The 26,177-nt window shown below is 41.9% G+C and overlaps 2 protein-coding genes across 5 annotated transcripts in view; one reads left to right on the top strand and one right to left on the bottom strand.

Annotated features, from left to right (window-relative positions):
* Positions 1–10,124, top strand: part of LOC121549880 (dipeptidyl aminopeptidase-like protein 6) — a 335,968-nt gene extending 325,844 nt beyond the window's left edge. For all 3 annotated transcript variants that reach the window (XM_041861836.2, XM_041861838.2, XM_041861837.2), the window contains exons 19-26: positions 221–290; positions 2,621–2,815; positions 4,068–4,122; positions 7,166–7,265; positions 7,873–7,931; positions 8,038–8,110; positions 8,208–8,281; positions 9,432–10,124. In XM_041861836.2, coding sequence (XP_041717770.1) covers positions 221–290; positions 2,621–2,815; positions 4,068–4,122; positions 7,166–7,265; positions 7,873–7,931; positions 8,038–8,110; positions 8,208–8,281; positions 9,432–9,581 — 776 coding nt within the window. In that variant the 3' untranslated portion in view covers positions 9,582–10,124. The remainder of the gene's footprint in view (positions 1–220; positions 291–2,620; positions 2,816–4,067; positions 4,123–7,165; positions 7,266–7,872; positions 7,932–8,037; positions 8,111–8,207; positions 8,282–9,431) is intronic.
* A 4,961-nt stretch (positions 10,125–15,085) lies between these two features.
* Positions 15,086–20,194, bottom strand: LOC121549598 (thioredoxin domain-containing protein 6). Of its 2 annotated transcripts, XM_041861387.1 has the most exons (16): positions 20,111–20,194; positions 19,794–19,830; positions 19,601–19,658; positions 19,348–19,451; positions 18,866–18,937; positions 18,451–18,570; positions 18,279–18,360; positions 18,057–18,133; positions 17,836–17,928; positions 17,474–17,616; positions 17,078–17,259; positions 16,685–16,829; positions 16,386–16,493; positions 16,121–16,272; positions 15,748–15,892; positions 15,086–15,464 (listed from the first exon to the last, which is right to left on the bottom strand). In XM_041861387.1, exons 2-16 carry the CDS (start codon positions 19,821–19,823, stop codon positions 15,245–15,247), a joined length of 1,731 nt encoding a protein of 576 aa, XP_041717321.1. In that variant the 5' UTR covers positions 19,824–19,830; positions 20,111–20,194; the 3' UTR covers positions 15,086–15,244. The 2 variants fall into 2 exon arrangements, with proteins under 2 accessions (XP_041717321.1, XP_041717320.1); XM_041861386.2 differs by lacking the exon at positions 20,111–20,194 and having other exon boundaries at positions 19,794–19,970.
* Positions 20,195–26,177: the final 5,983 nt, after the last annotated feature.

Here is a 26,177-nt window from a genome sequence, read left to right as displayed (position 1 = left end):
TACAACAAGTGCAGACATTACAGTGAAATGCTTACTTACAGCCCTTAACCAACAGTGCGTTTATTTTAAACACTCTAACACTAAGGGAATGAGATTTCAACAGCACATTTTACATAACGAAAATGTATCTGCTAAAGTCTGTTTTCTTCAGATGAACGGATAGTGAAGCTGATGAACAGATGAGATTTGCGTAGTGCTTCTTTCTCTTGTTGTTGTGTAGCGCTAACGATGCAGATCCTCAAACCTGCCAGCTTTGTGGACTCATCGCACTATCCCCTGCTCCTCCTTGTGTGAGTGCACAAACACTACCACATACACGCACACACACAGACACACACAGACACACCACACACACACACGTTTGTTTTTGTGGAGACCAAAAAATGTATTCCCATTAAAAATCATATTTTCCCTAACCCCTAAACCTAACCCCTAACCTTAATTCTAACCCTAATTGTAAACCTAAACCTAACCCCTATGCCTAAAATAGCCCTTTCCCTTGTGGAGACCAGTGAATTGTCCGAATTGTCTGAATTTTCTTTGTTTTACTTCTGGTACCCACAATGATAGTAAAACCAAACCACACACACAACTGCTCTAGCGACTATGGTGTTGTAATACAATGTAGCTATCCATCTCCACACAGAGGCCTTCAGCTCCTCCATGCCACATGCTGCTTCATCAGGAGAGAAACTATTCAGACCCCTTGACTTTTTCCACATTTTGTTACGTTACAGCCTTATTCTAAAATGTATTAATACAATTTAAAAAATCCTCATCAATCTACACACAATACCCCAAAATGACAAAGCAAAAACAGGTTTTTAGAATTTTATGTAAATGTATTAAGCACCTTTGTCAGCGATTACAGCCTCGAGTCTTCTTGGGTATGATGCTACAAGATTGGCACACCTGTATTTAGGGAGTTTCTCCCATTCTTCTCTGCAGATCCTCTCAAGCTCTGTCAGGTTGGATGGGGAGCGCCGCTGCACAGCTATTTTCAGGTCTCTCCAGAGATGTTCGATCGGATTCAAGTCTGAGACTTGTCACGAAGCCACTCCTGTGCTGTCTTGGCTGTGTGCTTAGGGTTGTTGTCCTGTTGGAAGGTGAACCTTCACCCCAGTCTGAGGTTGTGAGCGCTCTGGAGCAGGTTTTCATCAAGGATCTCTCTGTACTTTGCTCTGTTCATCTTTCCCTCGATCCTGACTAGTGTCCCAGTCCCTGCCTCTGAAAAACATTCTCACAGCATGATGCTGCCACTACCATGCTTCACCGTAGGGATGGTGCCAGGTTTCCTCCAGACGTGACGCTTAGCATTTAGGCCAAAGATTTCAATCTTGTTTCTCATGGTCTGAGAGTCTTTAGGTGCCTTTTGGCAAACTGCAAGCGAGCTGTCATGTGCCTTTTACTGAGGAGTGGCTTCCGTCTGGCTACTCTACCATAAAGGCCTGATTGGTGGAGTGCTGCAGAGATGGTTGTCCTTCTGGAAGGTTCTCCCATCTCCAATAGAGGAACTCTGGAGCTCTGTCAGAGTGACCATCGGGTTCTTGGTCATCTCCCTGACCAAGGCCCTTCTCCCCCAATTGTTCAGTTTGGACGGGCGGCCAGCTCTAGGAAGAGTCTTGGGGGTTTCAAACTTCTTCCATTTAAGAATGATGGAGGCCACTGTGTTCTTGGGGACCTTCAATGCTGCAGACAGTTTTTGGTACCCTTCCCCAGATCTGTGCCTCGACACAATTCTGTCTCGCAGCTATACGGACTGTTCCTTCGACCTCATGGCTTGGTTTTTTCTCTGACATGCACTGTCAACTGTGGGACCTTGTATAGACAGGTGTGTGCCTTTCCAAATCATGTCCAATCAATTGAATTTATCATAGATGGATTGTAGATCAATCAAGTTGTAGAAACATCTCAAGGATGATCAATGGAAACAGGATGCACCTGAGCTCAATTTCGAATCTCATAGCAAAGGGTCTGAATACTTATGTAAATAAGGTATTTCTGTTTTTAATTTTTAATACATTTGCAAAAATGTCTAAACCTGTTTTTGCTTTGTCATTATGGGGTATGGTGTGTAGATTGATGAGGGAAAAAAATAATTTAATACATTTTAGAATAAGGCTATAATGTAACAAAATGTGGAAAAAGGGAAGGGGTCTGAATACTTTCCAAATGCACTGTAATCACCCTCCGACTCTGAGCTTTAATCAGGGCTATTAATCTAAGGCGAGACGTGGCAACTCTTTCTCCTCCGCTCTACCAGTAATTACACTGCAAATGAGGTCTCCATCCACCCCTTTAATTAACCCTCCTCTCCTCTCCTCCACTATCACACCATCTCTCTCCCCGCCCTTGCCTGCAGGTTGGAGAAAAATACACCTTTAGTCCCTGTTTCTAGTCTTTTCACCCTGGCTCACCTCTGGATGGAGGGGCACTACTATAAAGACAATGAATGGAGTGGCACTACTATAAAGACAATGAATGGAGTGGCACTACTATAAAGACAATGAGTCCTTTTCTCTATGTTGGCTGTATGAGGACACACCTATATGCATTTATTTTAGAGAGAGAGAGAGAAAGTCCCATAGATTAACGACTAATCATGCCTTCTCGTATCCAGCGACGGCACCCCCGGTGGCCAGATGGTGTCAGAGCAGTTCCACATGGACTGGGCCACAGTGCTGGTGAGCAGCTTCGGGGCAATGGTGGTTCGCTTCGACGGGCGGGGCAGTGGCTTCCAGGGGACCAACCTGCTGCACCGCGTCCAGAGGAAGCTGGGCGTGTTCGAGGAGAGGGACCAGCTGGAGGCCCTCAGGTAGGTACCTTCAACCTTGGTTGTGTCCTGATTCTCCACCCTTCTACTAAATTGTGCACTTGCACACTTCCAGTTATGGATTTAAAAACATTGGATTGGTGTAATAATTGGCTGGAGGGAGTTTTCACCATTCTTTAATCCATGATGGGAAGTGCACACTTTGGGAAAAGGGTGAAGAATCAGGACACAACCTTAGACTTCTGTCACAAGACAAACTGTCCTAACACTTTCATATAAACTGGAGAGCAGCCAATAGGCAGAGGTCTGGATATGTTTAGTGATTTAACATGTAGAAAGGAAAATAATTTATTCACACCCTTTACAGCTCCGATTGATTAGCTAACTATCGTTTAGGCAGCTATAGAGTGGGGCTACATTATTTTTCTCCTTTCTGCTAGTGATTTGACATGGTCATGCTGTGTTCCAGCTGGGTGCTAACGAGCTATGACATGGACAGCTAGATATGACATGGACAGCTAGCTAACGAGCTATGACATGGACAGCTAGCTAACGAGCTATGACATGGACAGCTAGCTAACGAGCTATGACATGGACCGCTAGTTAACGAGCTATGACATGGACAGCTAGCAAACGAGCTATGACATGGACAGCTAGCTAACGAGCTATGACATGGACAGCTAGCTAACGAGCTATGACAAGGCCAGCTAGCTAACGAGCTATGACATGGACATCTAGCTAACGAGCTATGATATGGACAGCTAGTTAACGAGCTATGACATGGACAGCTAGTTAACGAGCTATGACATGGACAGCTAGCTAACGAGCTATGACATGGCCAGCTAGCTAACGAGCTATGACATGGCCAGCTAGCTAACGAGCTATGATATGGACAGCTAGCTAATGAGCTATGACATGGACAGCTAGCTAATGAGCTATGACATGGACAGCTAGCTAACGAGCTATGACATGGCCAGCTAGCTAACGAGCTATGACATGGCCAGCTAGCTAACGAGCAATGACATGGCCAGCTAGCTAACGAGCTATGACATGGCCAGCTAGCTAACGAGCTATGACATGGCCAGCTAGCTAACGAGCTCTGACATGGACAGCTAGCTAACGAGCTATGACATGGACAGCTAGCTAACGAGCTATGACATGGCCAGCTAGCTAACGAGCTATGACATGGACAGCTAGCTAAATAACTGAGCAGAAACACTTGGAAGGGGTAGTCAGGACCAGGAAGTCTTCATTCTGAGATGAACAAATCCAAATCTAATTTCTTCCATTTCAGTATTATATCTAAAGAGCCATACGTTGACAAGACCAGGATTGGAGTTTATGGCAAGGTAAGAGGCGTTTTCTCCTGATAACTTATGAGGTTCATTGGTTGCATGTAGTAGTATCTGAATTGGATAGTGTTCCCTTGAACCCCTTGTATTGTGCATTATCATTCTGCAAACTGACTTGATGTGCTAATCACCCTTTTAAATTAACTGCTCAAAAAAATAAAGGGAACACTTAAACAACACAATGTAACTCCAAGTCAATCACACTTCTGTGAAATCAAACTGTCCACTTAGGAAGCAACACTGATTGACAATACATTTCACATGCTGTTGTGCAAATTTAATAGACAACAGGTGGATATTATAGGTAATTAGCAAGACACCCCCAATAAAGGACTGGTCCACAGACCACTTCTCAGTTCCTATGCTTCCTGGCTGATGTTTTGGTCACTTTTGAATGCTGGCAGTGCTTTCACTCTAGTGGTAGCATGAAACGGAGTCTACAACCCACACAAGTGGCTCAGGTAGTGCAGCTCATCCAGGATGGCACATCAATGCGAGCTGTGGCAAGAAGGTTTGCTGTGTCTGTCAGCGTAGTGTCCAGAGCATGGAGGCGCTACCAGGAGACAGGCCAGTACATCAGGAGACGTGGAGGAGGCCGTAGGAGGGCAACAACCCAGCAGCAGGACTGCTACCTCCGCCTTTGTGCAAGGAGGAGCAGGAGGAGCACTGCCAGAGCCCTGCAAAATGACCTCCAGCAGGCCACAAATGTGCATGTGTTTGCTCAAACGGTCAGAAACAGACTCCATGAGGGTGGTATGAGGGCCCGACTTCCACAGGTGGGGGTTGTGCTTACAGCCCAACACCGTGCAGGACGTTTGGCATTTGCCAGAGAACACCAAGATTGGCAAATTCGCCACTGGCGCCCTGTGCTCTTCACAGATGAAAGCAGGTTCACACTGAGCACGTGACAGACGTGACAGAGTCTGGAGACGCCGTGGAGAACATTCTGCTGCCTGCAACATCCTCCAGCATGACCGGTTTGGCGGTGGGTCAGTCATGGTGTGGGGTGGCATTTCTTTGGGGGGCCGCACAGCCCTCCATGTGCTCGCCAGAGGTAGCCTGACTGCCATTAGGTACCGAGATGAGATCCTCAGACCCCTTGTGAGACCATATGCTGGTGCGGTGGGCCCTGGGTTCCTCCTAATGCAAGACAATGCTAGACCTCATGTGGCTGGAGTGTGTCAGCAGTTCCTGCAAGAGGAAGGCATTGATGCTATGGACTGGCCTGCCCGTTCCCCAGACCTGAATCCAATTGAGCACATCTGGGACATCATGTCTCGCTCCATCCACCAACGCCACGTTGCACCACAGACTGTCCAGGAGTTGGCGGATGCTTTAGTCCAGGTCTGGGAGGAGATCCCTCAGGAGACCATCCGCCACCTCATCAGGAGCATGCCCAGGCGTTGTAGGGAGGTCATACAGGCACGTGGAGGCCACACACTCTACTGAGCCTCATTTTGACTTGTTTTAAGGACATTACATCAAAGTTGGATCAGCCTGTAGTGTGGTTTTCCACTTTAATTTTGAGTGTGACTCCAAATCCAGACCTCCATGGGTTGATACATTTGATTTCCATTGATAATTTTTGTGTGATTTTGTTGTCAGCACATTCAACTATGTAAAGAAAAAAGTATTTAATAAGATTATTTCATTCATTCAGATCTAGAATGTGTTATTTTAGTGTTCCCTTAATTTTTTTGAGCAGTGTATAAACATCATTACGGAGGTTCTTTGAATCTCTGCTTACTTGAAGGAATTTATTGAGGGTTATTTTAAGTTAGCTAGCTACACTCTTCAACTGCAGTGCAAGCTTTCAGTGTTTATGGTACATTTAAAATAGATACATTAGATGTGTGCTGCTAGCTTAACAGTTACCTTTGGATCAAATAGATATAGTGTTGACACTTGAAATAGATGTAGTGTTGATAGATTCTGACACCTGAAATAGATTGTGTTGATAGATTAGATTCTGACACCTGAAATAGATGTAGTGTTGATAGATTTTGACACCTCTGAAATAGATAGTGTTCATAGATTTTGACACCTCTGAAATATATATAGCGTTGATAGATTTTGACACCTGAAATAGATGTAGTGTTGATAGATTCTGACACCTGAAATATATATAGCGTTGATAGATTCTGACACCTGAAATAGATGTAGTGTTGATAGATTCTGACACCTCTGAAATAGATGTAGTGTTGATAGATTCTGACACCTCTGAAATAGATGTAGTGTTGATAGATTCTGACACCTCTGAAATAGATGTAGTGTTGATAGATTCTGACACCTCTGAAATAGATGTAGTGTTGATAGATTCTGACACCTCTGAAATAGATGTAGTGTTGATAGATTCTGACACCTCTGAAATAGATGTAGTGTTGATAGATTCTGACACCTCTGAAATAGATGTAGTGTTGATAGATTCTGACACCTCTGAAATAGATGTAGTGTTGATTGATTCTGACACCTCTGAAATAGATGTAGTGTTGATAGATTCTGACACCTCTGAAATAAATGTAGTGTTGATAGATTCCAACACCTGAAGTAAATGTAGTGTTGATAGATTCTGACACCTCTGCGAGGATGTTCATAGAGGGAAGCTTAATTCTGTTGCCTCCGGCCAAATCCATGTGTCTTACTGGGAAAAAGGCAGCTGATGTATTAGAGCATGTCAACATAGGCCTAGATTCATACTGAACTAATCATACACAATGAGGAACCTAAACTATGGAGGAAGCTGCAATTTGCAGTAATGGTCTCGGGATATTTCGCATTATTCATGAGCTACTAGCCTGGTCCCAGATCTGTTTGTGCTCAATATGCTGTATAGTATGACTATGACCATATGAAGATGGCGCAAACAGATCTGGGACCAGGCTAATGATCTACTGCTCTTGGGTCTCCAGACACAATCTTCAAACTGAGCTTGAAATGAACCCAAAGGGTAACTGTCTATAGGCATCAGTTACAGTACCCTGTAGAGAAGCCTGATGTTGATGTAGGATCTCTGGTTTCTATCTGTCTGTCTGTCTGTCAGGTGTATGGAGGCTACGTGACCAGTCTGTTACTCAGCGCTGAGGATTCCCTGGTTAAATGTGGTGCGGCTCTCTCACCCATCACGGACTTTGACCTATATGGTAAGGTGTGTGTGCCATTATGGTGCCAGACAGATGCTGTCAGTGTTAATCACACCAGCATCATCATCCTGCCATGGTATCAGCATCACCTCAGCTAAAAGAGGACGAGTGATGGTGTGTGTGTGTGTGTGTGTGTGTGTGTGTGTGTGTGTGTGTGTGTGTGTGTGTGTGTGTGTGTGTGTGTGTGTGTGTGTGTGTGTGTGTGTGTGTGTGTGTGACAGCATAGCATGTGTATGAGAGAAAGAGAGAGAGAGAGAGACTTGGAAGGGAAGTGTGAATTAAAGCAGGTGTGGGTGTCAGACTAAGGTTTCTATCTGAAAAGCTGCTAGAGAGAGTAAATGGTAGTGTATGGTACTGGATGTGTTTGAGTGTTCACCTGACAAGAATTAATACTGGTCGCTAAGAAGTTTTTAAATAAGCCACAGCTAAGCATGACATCATCTGTAGTCTTTCCTGTTGCTTATGATGCTTATATATGAGGTATACCATGCAATATGGTTGTTGTTAGAGCTAGCTTTTACCAACCTTACCTGTTACCAACCACTAGATCTCTTGATGTGAGCTAATGAATTGATTCCTTTTGACAACCTCTCTTACTCTCTTCCAGCATCAGCGTTTTCAGAGAGATACCTGGGACAGCCCAAGCCTGACCCAAGAGCATATGCGGTATGCCTACTTTATTCTTTATTCAGCCTTCACTTGGACTACATGTATATGAGCTCTGTGTTTTTCTATTGGCTTATTAAATAATATCAATGGCATTCATCCACAGATGGCCAATCTAGCACACAGGGCATCTCAGTTCCTAGACAAGAAGTTTCTGATTGTTCATCCAACAGCAGATGGTATGAGAACCTTGAAATCAAACCTTTCTAGCCCAAAAAAATAACTTGTGTTTTTAACAATAAGACGCTATGTGTTGGTTTCCTTTTCTCTCACCAGAAAAAGTGCATTTCCAGCATACAGCGAAATTCATCACCCAGCTGATCAATGAAAACGCCAACTACACTCTGCAGGTGGGGGGGTACTTCCCAGAATGACACACATAGAAATGGGATGTATAGAATGGCTACCATCAATAAGGTGCACCAATTTAACTGGAACTCACAAGACAATGTGTCATGGGAAGCAGAGACATTGCTCATATGCTAAATCAAAATGCTAAACAGTGATTTGTCCTATATTTTGTATTTGTATTTATTACGGATCCCCATTAGTGGCTGCCATGGCAGCAGCTACTCTTCCTGGGGTCCAACCACAATTTACATACAATAAAACAATACATAACACAACACCTTATTACACACTACTCTACCATAACATATTTACAATATAAAATCAATAATACAGCAAAAAATAAATATTAAAATGTGTGTGTAGAGTGCGTGTGTTAGCATGTGTTTGCGAATGCTGTGTGTGTGTGTGTGTCTCTTCACAGTCCACGCTGTTCAATAAAGTGTCGTTTTATCTGTTTTTTAAATCTGATTTTACTGTTTGACTGAGTTACATGATGTGGAATAGAGTTCCATGTAGTCATGGCTCTATATAGTACTGTGCGTATCCCGTAGTCTGTTCTGGACTTGGGGACTGTGAAGAGACCTCTGGTGGCATGTCTCGTGGGGTATGCATGGGTGTCCGAGCTGTGTGCCAGCATTCCAAACAGACAGCTCGGTACATTCAGCTTGTCTACACCTCTTTAAAAAACAAGCAGTGATGAAGTCAGTCTCTCTTCTATTCTATTCTATTTCTATGGAAGTATATTTTGGTCTGGAGCTGTTGTACAGAGAAACCACTGAGGAGTTCTGTAATCCCACACCAGCAGAGGGATTACACCACACAATGCCCCCCCATCTCACTTAATGAGATTATATTCCCCTCTTATGATGCTTGCTTTCACAGGGTCAACTAATCCCATTAAGATATGGAGCATTTAGAAGTCAGTGTTTAGCTTATCGCTGCCCCATAGGTCCCCTTATATGTCCCGCTGTGTGTTGACTGACTAAGCCTCATCAGTAATTCAGCCACTGGGAGTTGTCTGATACTTTGAATTAAGGGGATTGATTGATGATGATAATAATATGTTTATATGGCCTATATGAACCTAGATGTGCATCCAGAGAAATGTGAATGGATGTATGGTGACCAGTGTGTTGTGTTCCCCCTCAGATCTACCCAGATGAGGGCCACTTCATCCACAGCGAGGCCACGCGGCAGCACCTCAGCCAGTCGCTGGTCAACTTTTTTGAGGAGTGTTTCCGGATACCAGACAAGGTGTTTGAGGAGAGACTGGAGGAGGAGATCGAGGAAGAGGGTTAGCCTGGGCAAAACCAATCCCCCCAAACCAGAGCTCCAGTCCGCCCAAGCACAATGCCAGCCCCCATACCTGGTTTCCACAATCCACATGATATGCAACCTCCTCTTGGTTTAAACTCCTCCTCTTGGTTTAAACTCCTCCTCTTGGTTTCAACCTTCTTTGGCCCTTTTTTTTGTTTTGTTTTCACCTTCTGTAATTCCCCTGCGTTTCAGCATGATCAACTCTGAGACTGCCGCGTTTCAGCATGATCAACTCTGAGACTGCAGCGTTGCAGATCAACCCTGAGACTGCCGCGTTGCCGATCAACCCTGAGACTGCCGCGTTGCAGATCAACCCCGAGACTGTCGCGTTGCAGATCAACCCTGAGACTGTCGCGTTGCAGATCAACCCTGAGACTGTTGCATTGAAATTCATCCATGAGACTGACGCATTGCAGATCAACCATGAGACTGTCACATTGCAGATCATCCCTAAGACTGCCGCATTGCAGATCATCCCTGAGACTGCCGCGTTGCTGATCATCCTTGAGACTGCCGCATAGCAGATCATCCCTGAGACTGCCGCATTGCAGATCATCCCTGAGACTGCCGCATTGCAGATCATCCCTGAGACTGCCGTATTGCAGATCATCCCTGAGACTGCCGCATTGCAGATCATCCCCGAGACTGCCGCATTGCAGATCATCCCTGAGACTGCCGTATTGCAGATCATCCCTGAGACTGCCGTGTTGCGGATCATCCCTGAGACTGCCGCATTGCAGATCATCCCTGAGACTGCCGCGTTGCAGAACATCCCTGAGACTGCCGTGTTGCAGATCATCCCTGAGACTGCCGCGTTGCAGATCATCCCTGAGACTGCCGCGTTGCAGATCATCCCTGAGACTGCCGCGTTGCAGATTATCCCTGAGACTGCCGCGTTGCAGATCATCCCTGAGACTGCCGCGTTGCAGATCATCCCTGAGACTGCCGCGTTGCAGATCATCCCTGAGACTGCCGCGTTGCAGATCATCCCTGAGACTGCCGCGTTGCAGATCATCCCTGAGACTGCCACGTTGCAGATCATCCCTGAGACTGCCGCGTTGCAGATCATCCCTGAGACTGCCGCGTTGCAGATGCTTGCTTATCTCCTCATCCTGTTTTTGTCCTCCTACTCCTCCTCTTCTTCACCTTTTGATTCACCACGACTCCACCAGAGACCCTCGGCAGCCATTTTGTTGACATCGACACAATTAATACAACTTTATGATGGCGGGTGATGAGGGACCACTAGCTGACGTCATATCTGGAACATCTTGAAAAGCAGTCGCGTCAGGAATAGGCGTGCTCCTCGGATTCCAAACAACTGGTGGGAGGGAGGGAACATCAAACTCCACATGCAAACTTTACCAGTCAGTGAGGAGAGGAAATACTTTATAGCACAAACTTTGGGGTCAAAGGTACAGGCTCCACATGGAATTATATGGGTCAAACTGGCTCCAGCTCAGTGTCTGGGGGTCGGGGGTAGGGTGTCTGTGGAGAAGGGACTGCTCCTATTTTTTTAATCGTTAAAATACATGTTCATGTCGAACTGTGCTTGTGTATGTTGTTCCTCTGTAAAGTAGCACATGAAAAACGTTCCCTTCTTTGGGCATTGATACTTTGTTTTTTCAGTGTTCAAGTTTGTCCTGATCTTGGAATCTTCTTGTAGCCTCAAGTATGTATTTAAATGGTGTAGAGTCCATGTCATGAAAAGATGAGAAGGATGTGAACAGTGAGAAGGATGTGAACAGTGATAAGGATGTGAACAGTGATAAGGATGTAAACAGTGAGAAGGATGTGAACAGTGAGAAGGATGTGAACAGTGAGAAGGATGTGAACAGTGAGAAGGATGTGAACAGTGAGAAAGATGTGAACAGAATCCCCAGTTTGTTTTGTTGCATTGTTCTCCTCATTCTTTGCTTATTGTATAATACTCCAGTCCTTTGGAAATTGAAGCATATACAGTGCTATGAAAAAGTATTTGCCCCCTTTCTAATTTTCTCTACTTTTGCATATTTGTGATACTGAATGTTATCAGATCTTCAACCAAAACCTAATATTAGATAAACGGAACATAAGTGAACAAACAACACAACAATTACATATGTATTTCATTTATTTCATAAACAAAGTTACGCAACACCCAATTCCCCTGTGTGAAAAAGTAATTGCCCCCTTACACTCAATAACTGGTTGTGCCACCTTTAGCTGCAATGACTCCAACCAAATGCTTCCTGTAGTTGTTGATCAGTCTCTCACGTTGCTGTGGAGGAATTTTGGCCCAGGTAAGGGCGCAATTACTTTTTCACACAGGGGAATTGGGTGTTGCATAACTTTGTTTATGAAATAAATATGTAATTGTTGTGTTATTTGTTCACTTATGTTCCCTTTATCTAATATTAGGTTTTGGTTGAAGATCTGATAACATTCAGTATCACAAATATGCAAAAGTAGAGAAAATTAGAAAGGGGGCAAATACTTTTTCATAGCACTGTATATTATATTTTAGTCACTGTGCCTTACTTTGGGAGTGAGCAGTCCTTTTTATGGACTCATTTTGTGAAAACTAAATACAACATGGCTCATTGTAAATAAATGTTCTGCTGACCATGGCACTAACTAATGTTGGTTAAACCTACACTCTGATCTGTGAACACTTTGTAATGTTGTCATAGAGTAAGTATGGCATTATATCAACAGTCAAGTAAGAAATGGTCTTCTTCAGTTCCAAATATAACCAATTGCCAAAATGGTTGTAAACAGTAGCTGCATGTATCTGCACATTATTCTACAGATGTTCAAATGGTCATGAAATGGTTTGTCAAGCCAACGACCACATACAATTGTTATGTTTTAGTAAATGGCTATTGAAGTGGCATTCCAACCGCTCTCAGTATTAAAAGTCAATTCGTGGGTTTGAGGTGCCACTGTAGAATTGGTGTTGTTTTATGGCAGAAAAAAATACATTTGTCTATAATGTAATTAATAGCTTAGAATCATTATCACAATCTTTACAGGATGAAATACAAATACATTTTTTTTTTTTTTTAGGTTGAACTGCTATCTAAAAACGTGAATTCTTGAGGCACAAGTCTGCATTTTCCCTTTTCTCTGAATGCTCATTCCTGTTCCTTTGTCAATGCATGTTATCAAGTTATTTGCAACTCAATGCGATCTGTGATACCTCTGTTTTAAAATAGTATTTTTGACATCTTGAATGTTCTGTACTGGGTTGAATTACATTTACAGTAGTATCGTGATTGAGATCCCAGTCTCGTCAGCTTGATGTGTAAATGTTACTCAAATTTCATTTTAGTCTCTTAATATCTGAGTGTTATTTGTGCATAAATGCATTTTGAAAGTTACATTTGAATATACATTTTTTTCCCCTCCTGTTTCGGTCCTTGGGTTGAGTTTAAAGTGGACTTTGCAATGGTGAACTTTCTGACACCACGATTAAACGTGAAGATGGACTTTTGTCAAGTAACCCAAAATAGTACAAGAGACAACTGTGGCAACATGGCAGAATGTGGCATGGGGGTAAATGTTAGAATAAAAAGTATTTTATCATCGTACTCTGTAGTTTATCTATTTTGGTTGTTGCAAAATTGTGAATGTTCTTTCTGCTTTGAATTGTGCTTCATATTAATTTAACCACTTTATTGTAAAAAAAAATTAAATAAAATAACAAATAACAAATAAACATCCTCAAGCGTTTACTCAAATTAACCAAATGTCTTGTTGGATAATAAAACAATAAGGGGAATTAAAATCAAGCTGCCAAAAACAAAGCTTGTGAGTTCAATTCCTGAACAAGCCACAAAAACAGAATATGTTGGCCGGTTTCCTGTACACAGATTAAGGCTAGTCCTGCATAAAAAATCTCAATTGAAAGTGCATTTTAGTTCATGTGGGTCCTCATTACCTTGCCAGTCTAGATAGATTGTGAAATACTTTTAGGTTTATTCAAAAACATAGACGTGGTCCATAGTCATTCAAACAACTTCATTGTCATCAGTTACTTTAATATCTTTGTAAAACCATTACCAAAATATACAAATCAAACATCAAGCTTTTAATTTACAGAAATGTACATCAATAAGTGTTGCTTACAATGATTAAAATACATTTTTGGGTAATTAAAAATAGAAAAAATACAGATCTGACCACCAAAACTACTTTACAATGACTATATTGGACTGTATCGTTCAGCCTGCTATGCCATGGGATAGCTACAAGTGCAACTTAAAATGGTGACAGGTACACTGTTTCATATCCTCACTTCCTGTACAATGTAACTTCAGACAGGCGTCCAACATGTCATAAGGAACATAAATGAAATGACCAAGCATTTTTTCATGCATACATCCACAATGCTGAGAGATTAATTAATCCATTAATATACAGTGACTGTACAAAACATTAGGAACACCTTCCTAATATTGAGTTGCACCCCCCTTTTGCCCTCAGAACAGCCTCAATTAGTCGGGGCATGGACTCTACAGGAATGGTGTCCCATGTTGACTCCAATGCTTCAAAACACAGGCCTTATATGAAGTAGTTCTAAAATCCCAGACGCAAAAATGAATGGTGAAAAAACTATTGGAACCATTACTGGGTTTTACCGCTAGGTTTTATGGGTATTATGACTCGTCCACTGTGCCGGACTATTCGTTCAGGGCATGGACTCTACAAGTTGTCAAAAGCATTCCATAGGGATGCTTGCCCATGTTGACTCCAATTATTTCCCTCAGTTGTGTCAAGTTGGCTGGATGTACCTTTCTGGAAACTGTTGAGCGTGAAAAACCCAGCAGTGTTGCAGTTCTTAACACTCAAACCGGTGCGCCTGGCACCTACTACCATACCCCCTTCAAATGCACTTCAAACTTTTGTCTTACCCATTCACCCTCTGAATGGCACACATACACAATCCATGTCTCATTATTGTCTCAAGGCTTACAGATCCTTCTTTAACAGTCTCCTCCCCTTAATAATATGCCATTTAGCAGACGCTTTTATCCAAAGCGACTTACAGTCATGCGTGCATAAATCTTTACGTATGGGTGGTCCCAGGGATCGAACCCACTACCTTGGCATTACAAGCACCGTGCTCTACCAGCTGAGCTACAGAGGACCATGAAGTGGATTTAACAAGTGACATCAATAAGGGATCATAGCTTTCACCTGGATTCACCTGGTCAGTCTGTCATGGAAAGAGCAGGTGTTCCTCATGTTTCGTACACAACGTATATAATTTATTTCTGTATGAAAATATCAGAAGTGTTTCTGCAGGACAAGTATTTGGCGCCCTCAGGTGTTCATTTCTTAGAGGTGCCTAGAGCAGGAGCCATAAAGCACATGATGCATTGAAAAGTTTAGGATAGGATGGAAATACAGATTAAAAGCCTAATGGTGACACAAAATCTGTAGTGCATGAAAACACACATGAAAATGTCCATGGGGGAAAACATGACTGCTCTAATCTGTAGTAAGTTGACTTTGTATTTTATTATTGGAAACATCTAAAACAATAGTGTACCTCTACAGTAGGTGCACTCCAACTGTCCATTCAATACAATGTTCAAGTCTCCTCACACATAGGCATTATTAAACCTACAGTATGTGTGGGCTTATCGCTTTTATAGTGTTTATAATGGGATATCCCCAAAAATGAACTTGATATTGTCCATGGCGTGCTGGACATTGGACGAGCCGTGCACGGCGTTCTCCAAGATGCTCTTGGCAAACTGTGCACGTAGAGAGTCGGGTTTGACTTGCTTGGCCTGTTCAGGATCGGCAGGCCCCATCATCTCTCTCCATTCTGCGATAGCGTTTTCTTTGCTCAGGATCATCATGATAGATGGACCTCTACAAAAGATAAATCAATTTGGCCGTTAAAGCTGATGCCATGTCAAGACCAGGGTTGGGGTCAATTCAATTTAAATTTGATAAATTTAGGAAGTAAATTAAAATTAAAATGTCTCATTGAAAAGAAATTGCACTTTTCAATTGATAAATAAGATTTTCAATGAATCTCATAAAATGGAATATAATAGATCCTAACCCTGGTCAAGACTGAAGTTTCATTATAGCAAACCATAATCTCAAATGATTGTGGGTCTTGAATGTGTTAAAGAAAATGTCAACTCACTGTGACATGTAGTCAACCAGGTTATTAAAGAAGTCCTTCCCTTTGTGATCTTTGTAGAACTCCTCTGCCATCTCTCGTGTCAGTTTGGTTTCTTTCACTTGTGAAATACTAAACCCAGCCTCTTTAATTCGATTCATAATGGTATCTGAAATAAAGATCAACAACCACAATTTTCATTGACATTCAACGTCATGACAGAAACAATACTTGTCTCTTTAAAGCAACAATTTGCAAGTTTATTTGTTGTAAGAGTACTTTAAATACATTCAAACCGAAACAACCTATAATAACCATCTATCCATAATGGGGCAAACATATTGACGTTGCCTGGATCAATAACCATTAAGTCAGGACAGAGACCCAGGTACTGTACCTTTGTGTTCTTGTGTAGAGTCAGGTTTGATCACGGCCAGTGTGTGCTCTGTGGGGAAAAAGCAGTTGAGATCTCTCTGAGCCTCCTCGGGAGTGGAGCTGCCATGAAGCTGGTTGATGGTCACATTGTCGATGGCAAACTGGGCTCGCAGACTAGGAATAAAGCACAATTACAGTGGCGATATGAGAGAGACAGTTAATAGAACATACATAAATAATATGAAATGAACTAGGACTAGCCAAATGAAGTGTTCCCCAGTTGCTACCTTTCAGGGGATCTTTCTTTGGCCACATCCAATACTTTTGGACCCAGTAAACCTCTCCAGTGTTGGATTGCGTCCTCTCGAGTCAAAGCCAAAGCCAACACGGGGCCACTGCGATTCAACAAGGGAAACAAAACACTTCTGTCAGAAAGTTCAAGCTGTCAATTCGCCACAATCAGTAGCCAATCGTTTACCTTACATTTGGTCACTGTAAACAGTGCATATTTTATCATCTATCAATCTTATTTTGTCATTCAGCATGCCACATCACTACTAAGCAAATTACTGTGGGAGTTTGTCACCTGGTCATATGGTTAATTAGACATGGGAAAAAGTCAGTGCCCTCATGCTCCTTGTAGAACTCTTTGGCCTGGTCCTCACTGAGGGTTACCTCCCTCTGCATTGCTATCTGGAAGCCAGAGTCATGGATCGTCTTCAAGATCTCATCTGGTCATGTTAAAAAGCAAACCAGAATCTCAGTCAGTAGGTACAGAAATTAACAGGTGGAGCAACAGGGTACACATTGACATGACTAGTATTACTAAACAATAATAATAAGTGACTTTAGAATATGTTCACAGAAAAATGCAACTCTAAGAACATTTGAACCACTTTTTGAAACCAGCTCCCTGTTTCAGAAAAGGATCTAGGACTTAGTTCTGGCATAAAATGTAAAACATAAAAGTAGAAGATACCTTTTTTCTCTCTGAGAAGACTTGGACGAATAAGAGCAAGAGTCTTTTCAATCCTTGCATTGGATCCAGCATGCGTCTCTGAAGAAAAATCAAAGGTGGGAAAGAAGTATGCCAGTTGCCTGCTGGCCATCTCAGTGCTGCTGTCTGACATGCCCAGATCCACCTCCTTGACCACCTTTGACCTAAGAGAGATCACCCAAAACACACATACTTTGTATTCATTTGGCTTGAAAAAACAACATTCTTTTAGAGGTTTAAGAGAAAGGAACAAGGAAATATTAGCTGATTTCTGGTGCGTTTAATCAAATCCGCAATTGGCTGCCTGATGCGGTACAATTGTGCATCATGCATGTATAATGTTTCATCTAGTCCGCAAACTGCAGTAGGAATCCAAACCTTTTCTTTGCCTGGATGAGCTCAGCGTGTTCAGGATCTATGATAGCTGTCAATGAACGAGACTCTCCTTCACCCACTTTGTCTCCCTTGGACAGAATCAAGGCGTGGACAGGCCCACTAGACATGGCCTTCACAAACGCTGGCTAGACAAAAAAAAAGCACTCTAGTCAGTTAGTGTATATATTATATATTACATTTTTTAATAACGGATGTTTTTTTTCTTGTTGTTAAACTACAAATTCTGCTCAAAGGTATCTGGATGCAATTGGGTGATACTGATACAATTGTGTTAACTGAACCCTCCTTGTTGTCACAAGTCCAGCATAGTAAGAAGTAATGTTCTTCATCTTGCTTTCACTCACCTCTCCGGCTTTCTCCTTAAAAAAAGCATGAATCTGCTCTTCATCCAACACCCTCTCCTCCTCTGCTACAATTGAAAAACCAGCATCTAAAGCCTATGCACAAACAATACATTTGTGAGTTAAATGTGGCCAGTATATCATTATTGAAGTAAAATGCAATAACATGAACAAGGAGAGACTATAAGAATTGAATGTGAAGCACTAAGACGTAAACACCTTACTTTTTGGATGATTCCTTCCACTTGACCTCCTGCTACAGCATCTGGCTTTATGATGACCACATGGTATGTACCATGATCTAATGGCACACACAAGACTTCCTCAAATCCTCTCCATTCAAACTTACCCAAACCATTTAATATCATGACAAATTTAAAACTAAAATATGTACATACAGTAAGAAACGATGTAGCAGCATTCTAGCAGTGAAATTGGTGACATACCGTCAATTTCTATGTTGTCATTTTGGGTCGGTGGAGGCTTTTTTCTTTCTTGATGATTGTTCTCTAAGAAAAGTTCTTGGACCTATTTGAAAGTTTGATGGTGGTTACAAAATGCTAATCAGTATACCAGACTGCAGACCCCTTTCAGGTGACAATGTTAGGAACCACTTACTTCAGGTACATAATTTGAGCCCAGTTTTTGCTTCTTCTTCTCTTGATCCACCAGTTCCAACATAGTTTTTTGTAGAAGAGGCCCATTGACTCCTCTTACTATTGATACCAATGCACCACCCTGAAACAGCAGAGCAGACCACGATGCCAAATGAAAGGTTAACTCTTAGCACAAATGTCAAAATAGTATATTACACCAACAAACAACAGGATATTTTTGGAAACTTCTCATGGTTATGATATAGTTATGACAGGTGTCCTAACACAGCCTTGTGTTAGTGGGTAAGTGACATGTCATATGTCATAACATCTGTCAAACTGTTCTGATCCATAAGAAATTACACTGTCTGTAACGTGACATTCAGTGATATAAGATCATGACAATATTATGGTGCTCTTATAAGCTCAATACTTACAGAGTAGAAAAGGAAGACCGGTTGACATTTCCCTTTAAGTGAACTTAACTCAAGTAAACTGTTGGCCTCCCCCTGAAAGTGAGTTAAACAGGACACTTATGACAATTTATTGCAGTTTCTTTTTCAAAAAGAGTATGGATTTCCAGAGGCCCAGACGGAAGTTGTGTTCATTGCACAACAAAAGGAAGAAAAAAGACTGAAACATGGAGGGACCTGGAAACACCCTTTTTTTAGTTTTCTGTTGAAAAACTCTCTCAAAAGTTTTCCGTTGCATGCCCTAATAAACACGACCCAGGTGTTGACATTGGACCTCCATCCAGGCTACTGTTCTGGTAGGGTCTGGATCATGGACCGCCCACACACAGGCAGGTACCAGAATTAGTTTGGCTAGGTTTTAATGTGCAGGGTTCCGAAACAGGGTACCAGAAGTGTACCAGGATCAGAATCTGATGGTGATGATAGCTAAAAATGCCTTAACTTACCACAGCGAAGCGCAACATGTCATCTCCATATTCACTCCTCAATTTTCTGAAGATGTTCTGCACAGCCTTGCATGGCCCACACCATCTCTGGTAGACATCTATAACTACAAACATGGATATCAGCATATTACTCCTCATATCAAAACTACAGCAGCCTGGCAGCTACTTAGTTCATTATCTGACTGAGCATGACCACTAATTACAGCAAGTCCAGCTCATATTTACTATGTGACAACCTTTGAAAGCTGCCTACCAAGAAGTCCTGGGCCTGACAATGCTTCCTCCCATTGTTCTTCAGAAGATATTTCTATCTGTACAATGATATTAAAAAAAGGACAATGTAAAGTACTGTAGACTCATTTATTTCAAAGAATGACTGGTGGCTACTGTTACTTTACTGCAAGAAAAATGTGTTGGGAGTTAGCTAAGCTGTAGACTAACCTTACCTGAATTTGGACTTCCTTTTTCCTTGACATTTTCTATCTGTAAATATATTAAAATAATTATTGATTCATTCACATTGCTGTTTTTGTTTTCAAATTTGTTGTGTAAAAAAAGCATCAAGCGAACGTTAGCTTGCTAGCCAGCCAAACCGTCAAAAGTTGCCAGTTATACTGTAAGCAGAAGGCTAAACAGCTGGCAACAATAATACTGTTACTTAACAACAACGGAGTCACTATTCAAACATTCTTTCCGTTTGAAAGTGTGCAATTGCTTTGACTCAGGAATTAATAACTAGCTAGCAATATGTCACTGACCATACCTTGCTTTGATAAATTCAAATGTAGCTAGTAAGAAATATTAGAAGTCTGGAACAGCCATCTGTACCTCCTCGGCGCGCGAAAGGGTCGACTAGAAACTCTGTGGGTGACTGTTGATCATATTAAGCTATGTTTGGAATAAAAATGTCATTTCTTGGAAGATAATGCAATGAGTACATTGGTTAATAATACACTGATTTCATGCTATGTCAGACTGTTTAGTGTTTATGCATCCATGATTCGCAGATTGAATAGTTTGTTGTTGTTACATACATACAGCAGTAGCAGTAGACAGGCTACAATGTTATGAATTAATGTTGTAAGTCACAAAACGTAGGCCTGTTATTACTTGCTTAAACCAGCAGGTGTCAAGACATCATTTTTCATGACTGGTATGTTTGTGTAAAGGTTACGGTAGTCACTATACATAAAACATTTGTATTTATGAAATACCCACTGGGCATAAACTGGTTGAATCAACGTCGTTTCCACATCATTTCAACAACAAAAATGCTATGTGATGACGTTGAATCAACGTGGGGAAAAAATTATTGGATTTGCAAAAATTATTTTTTTCCAACTAACTTTTAACCTAAATCCAATGCCAGGGTGACATTTTTTGTCCATTTCACATTAGTTGACAACTCAACCAAATTTAAATCAAAACTAGATGTTGAACTGACTTCTGTGCCCAGTGGGGAAACTAGCATGACCTTCTGTTCATAATATATGTTATGGTTCATGGTAGGCCTATGCTTCTATCCACATTTTTAACAACAACATTCATTGGTTTTGGCCAAGCTGGTGTGGCTTTCTGCTGTCTTTCACTTGAACTCAGTTTTTTTAATAGCAGTTACATATTTTGGAACAGATTTCAGAAGTGTGAGTAAATAGTGAACAAAATCACGGTACAGTTACAGTATTCACTATAATAAGACAGTATTCACCAAAACACTCCAAATCACATTATTTGTGACAGTAAACCCAGTCTTCATTTGTTAAGGGGGCAGGATGAAGGATTATTTCAGACCCATATCTGATCAAAACAGTCCTCACTGTTAATAATTCACAAATTATTCGAAAGAGGTATACAGTAGCATAGTAGTTTATTTTAATTTTTTTATTTTATTTTTAGAATATGATTTAAGGGTTATGATGCTGTAGAATACTGTATGTGAGGACAGCTATAGACCATGTGTACTGTAGACAGTAGACCACAGCCAAGCGACACAAAACACTTTTGACTGGTAGTGTACATACAGCTGGTTCTAAACTGAAACCGTCATACTTTAACACAATCCATGTTTCCACTGTCTCTTGTAATCTCCCCCACACCACAAAAGGATGCAGTTTGTAAATCCATACATACAGTTGAAGTCGGAAGTTTACATACACCTTAGCCAACTACATTTAAACTCAGTTTTTCACAATTCCTGACATTTAATCCTAGTAAAAAGTCCCTGTTTTAGGTCAGTTAGGATCACCACTTTATTTTAAGAATGTGAAATGTCCGAATAATAGTAGAGAGAATGATTTATTTCAGCTTTTACTTCTTTCATCACATTCCCAGTGGGTCAGAAGTTTACATACACTCAATTAGTATTTGGTAGCATTGCCTTTAAATTGTTTAACTTGGGTCAAACGTTTCGGGTAGCCTTCCACAAGCTTCCCACAATCAGTTGGGTGAATTTTGGCCCATTCCTCCTGACAGAGCTGGTGTAACTGAGTCAGGTTTGTAGGCCTCCTTGCTCACACACGCTTTTTCAGTTCTGCCCACACATTTTCTATAGGATTGAGGTCAGGGCTTTGTGATGGCCACTCCAATACCTTGACTTTGTTGTCCTTAAGCAATTTGCCACAACTTTGGAAGTATGCTTAGGGTCTTTGTCCATTTGGAAGATCCATTTGCGACCTAGCTTTAACTTCCTGACTGATGTCTTGAGATGTTGCTTCAATATATCCACATAATTTTCCTTCCTCATGATGCTATCTATTTTGTGAAGTGCACCAGTCACTCCTGCAGCAAAGCACCCCCACAGCATGATGCTGCCACCCCCGTGCTTCACGGTTGGGATGGTGTTCTTCGGCTTGCAAGCGTCCCCCTTTTTCCTCCAAACATAACGATGGTCATTATGGCCAAACAGTTCTATTTTTGTTTCATCAGACCAGAGGACATTTCTCCAAAAAGTACGATCTTTGTCCCCATGTGCAGTTGCAAACCGTAGTCTGTTTTTTTTATGGCGGTTTTGGAGCAGTGGCTTCTTCCTTGCTGAGTGGCCTTTCAGGCTATGTCGATATAGGACTCGTTTTACTGTGGATGTAGATACTTTTGTACCCATTTCCTCCAGCATCTTCACAAGGTCCTTTGCTGTTGTTCTGGGATTGATTTGCACTTTTTGCACCAAAGTGCGTTCATCTCTAGGAGACAGAACGCGTCTCCTTCCTGAGCGGTATGACGGCTGCGTGGTCCCATGGTGTTTATACTTGCGTACTATTGTTGGTACAGATGAACGTGGTACCTTCAGGCGTTTGGAAATTGCTCCCAAGGATGAACCAGACTTGTGGAGGTCTACAATTTTTTTTCTGAGGTCTTGGCTGATTTCTTTAGATTTTCCCATGATGTCAAGCAAAGAGGCACTGCGTTTGAAGGTAGGCCTTAAAACACATCGACAGGTACACCTCCAATTGACTCAAATTATGTCAATTAGCCTATCAGAAGCTTCTAAAGCCATGACATCATTTTCTGGAATTTTCCAAGCTGTGTAAAGGCACAGTCAACTTAGTGTATGTAAACTTCTGACCCACTGGAATTGTGATACAGTGAATTATAAATGAAATAATCTGTCTGTAAACAATTGTTGGAGAAATTACTTGTTTCATGTACAAAGTAGATTTCCTAACTGTTTGTTAACAAAAAAATGTTGGTGTGGTTGAAAAACTAGTTTTAATGACTCCAACCTAAGTGTACGTAAACTTCCGACTTCAACTGTACCTAAGACCATATGCAGACCAGTGGTGTTTATGAAACACAGTTGTGTCAGCAGCAGATCTAAACAAAGGCAATAATTCACCCCCATTGGCCCTCTATCTCCTACAGTCCTGGCTACAATAACGTATTGCTCACATCATCTATTCCTATTCTCACAAATCTAGACAATACAATGCAAATATATTCTGACTAATCAGTCAACACTTTTCACACTACTGAGCCTTGCTGAGCTGTGCTGCACTCGCTGGCCTGGTTGCACATCCACCTGAGTTGCTAGAACAATGATAAAATGAGATGAAATGAAAATTAAAAATCTGAGCCAACACAGTGCGATTAGGGTTGGCACAATAGCATGAAAATGGCATTACAGTATGCAATCTTTCATTTTTCCTTGAGTGGTGACACCTTCTGTAAATGACCCTGTCCAATAGGTTGTGGCATGTTACCGCCAATTGGCCTCGTGTGTGGGTGGGTGCACGGACACCTTGCATCTGCGCGATGAGCTGCGGCAAACGCAGGAGAGGGCCCAGAACTTAGCGGTGGCCAGCCGTCACCACCTCACGGCAAGGCTAGGGGATAAGACACTGCCCCAGGAGGAGAGACAGGAGATGGAACTTATTTGGGTGGCCTTCACCGCCAGCCTGGAACTCCTCCACGCAGACATGTGCAGTCTTTGCAATGGGTTCCAACTTCTCCCTGGTCAATAACAACGCCTTAGTGCAGACTGACATACAAGGTGGGGAAGTGCAACAGTCAGAGGGGCAATTATTTATATTGTTTTCCACACAGGGCCGGCTCCAGGCATAAGCAACATAAGCGGTTGCTTAGGGCCCCAGGCCGCTAGGGGGGGCCCAACTGTTGAGAGTTAGCATAGTAGAATACACAAGGTACATGTCCTAAATTTGGTTGTGCATCAGCTATTTTTATTTTATGTCAGTCACTGACAGTCACTCAATTAGCCATGTCAGCTAACAATTTTTAGATTGGTAAGTTAGTCTAGCCAGTTATCTAAACTTGTAGTAATCATGACCGAATACCGACCAGGCACACAGAGCACATGCACAGGCCCCCTGACCTCCAGGGGGCACCCCTTGATTTTGTTAGTCACTTTCACTCAGATATCATTAACATGGCATAAGCCATGGCAAAATGTGTAGAATTGCAGGAAATTAGCGTAAAAAATGCAACAACATGAAATGTGTTATAAAATTACTACATTTTCTCTCAGCCCCATGTCAAAATGTGTAGAATTGCAGAAAACTGGCTTTAAAACTGAAACATTTTGTCATCCCCCCATAACTAAATGTATAGAATTGCAGGAAATTAACTTTAAACCTTAAATTTTTCTCTCTGCCATCAAGAGGGGGGCCACTAAAATGTCTTGCCCTTGAGGTGGGGGAGGGCCCTCAAACAGTCCCCAAAAGGCTAGAGCCGGCCCTGTTTCCACACTAGCCAATGCTAAGCTGCAGCTAAGTAAAAAAAAACACAGGTTGGCGTTTATTGTCATGATTCTTGCCCTGGAGGCAGAGCTTGCGGTTTACGCTAGATGGCCAGCTGCAAAGTCAAAATTCAGGAAAACCCAAATTAGCTTTTGGTCTTAATTTAAGATTAGACATTAGTGTTAAGGTTAGGTTTAGGCATTAGTGTTAGCAGTGTGGTCATGTTTAGGGTTAAGGTTAGGTTTAGACATTAGTGTTAGCAGTGTGGTTATGGTTAGTGTTAAGGTTAGGTTTAGGCATTAGTGTTAGCAGTGTGGTTAAGGTTAGGGTTAGGTTTAGACATTAGTGTTAGCAGTGTGGTTAAGGTTAGGTTTAGGCATTAGTGTTAGCAGTGTGGTTAAGGTTAGGGTTAAGGTTAGGTTTAGACATTAGTGTTAGCAGTGTGGTTATGGTTAGGGTTAAGGTTAGGTTTAGACATTAGTGTTAGCAGTGTGGTTATGCTTAGGGTTAAGGTTAGGTTTAGGCATTAGTGTTAGCAGTGTGGTTATGGTTAGGGTTAAGGTTAGGTTTAGACATTAGTGTTAGCAGTGTGGTTATGGTTAGGGTTAAGGTTAGGTTTAGGCATTAGTGTTAGCAGTGTGGTTATGGTTAGGGTTAAGGTTAGGTTTAGACATTAGTGTTAGCAGTGTGGTTATGCTTAGGGTTAAGGTTAGGTTTAGGCATTAGTGTTAGCAGTGTGGTTATGGTTAGGGTTAAGGTTAGGTTTAGACATTAGTGTTAGCAGTGTGGTTATGGTTAGGGTTAAGGTTAGGTTTAGGCATTAGTGTTAGCAGTGTGGTTATGGTTAGGGTTAAGGTTAGGGTTAGGTATTAGTGTTAGCAGTGTGGTTATGGTTAGGGTTAAAATCAGATGTTATGTCTTTGTGGCAGTACCAGCTTGTGACCACTCTGCAGAGCTGCCTGCCTCTTTAGCTCAATGGGGTATTCAAATCTCACCCAAAGAGGTCCAAAGTAGGCTATTGCTCGTTTTCCAGGTCCCAGGTCTAAATCAGTCCCTGATTAGAGAGGAAGAATGAAAAAAAGCATTTGAGGGCTCTATAGAAGGCTATACATTCTAGTCTGGGCATCCACAAGCTGAGGTAACATTAGCATTCACAGCTAGCTCTTCCTCTCATCTCTCTTCTCCTGTCCGAGCACCAGGTAAAGTGGTTGTCCCACTGGCTATCATAAGGTGAATGCACCAATTTGTAAGTTGCTCTGGATAAGAGTGTCTGCTAAATGACGAAAATGTAAATGTAAATGTATTGTGTCATCCATGTCACCTCATCCAATGGGCCTGCCTACTGTCACGGATATCGTGTCCAGGCTTTCGCAATACAGTCATTTTTGCAAGAATATGTATTCTATCATTTGTGTAGTATTCTGTTTATATTTTGTCTTCAGAGTCCTCCCTAACCCGAATACCCGAGACTCGACCCGGGTACGGAACTGGTTCTACATTAAATCAAATGGAACAAATGTAGTCTCCATGTTACTGTGCCCAGCTTCAGATTCAGGCTAGCAGTTGTGCCAGCAATGTAAGCAAACAGGGAGACTTCCACTAAGGCATATGGCAAATACAAACATTGCAAGTGATGTAGCT

The sequence above is a fragment of the Coregonus clupeaformis genome, chromosome 34 (genome assembly GCF_020615455.1).
Source record: "Coregonus clupeaformis isolate EN_2021a chromosome 34, ASM2061545v1, whole genome shotgun sequence".
Lineage (NCBI taxonomy): Eukaryota > Metazoa > Chordata > Actinopteri > Salmoniformes > Salmonidae > Coregonus > Coregonus clupeaformis.
The sequence above is the reverse complement of the archived record's forward strand: the minus strand, read 5'-3'. Positions and strand labels throughout refer to the sequence as shown.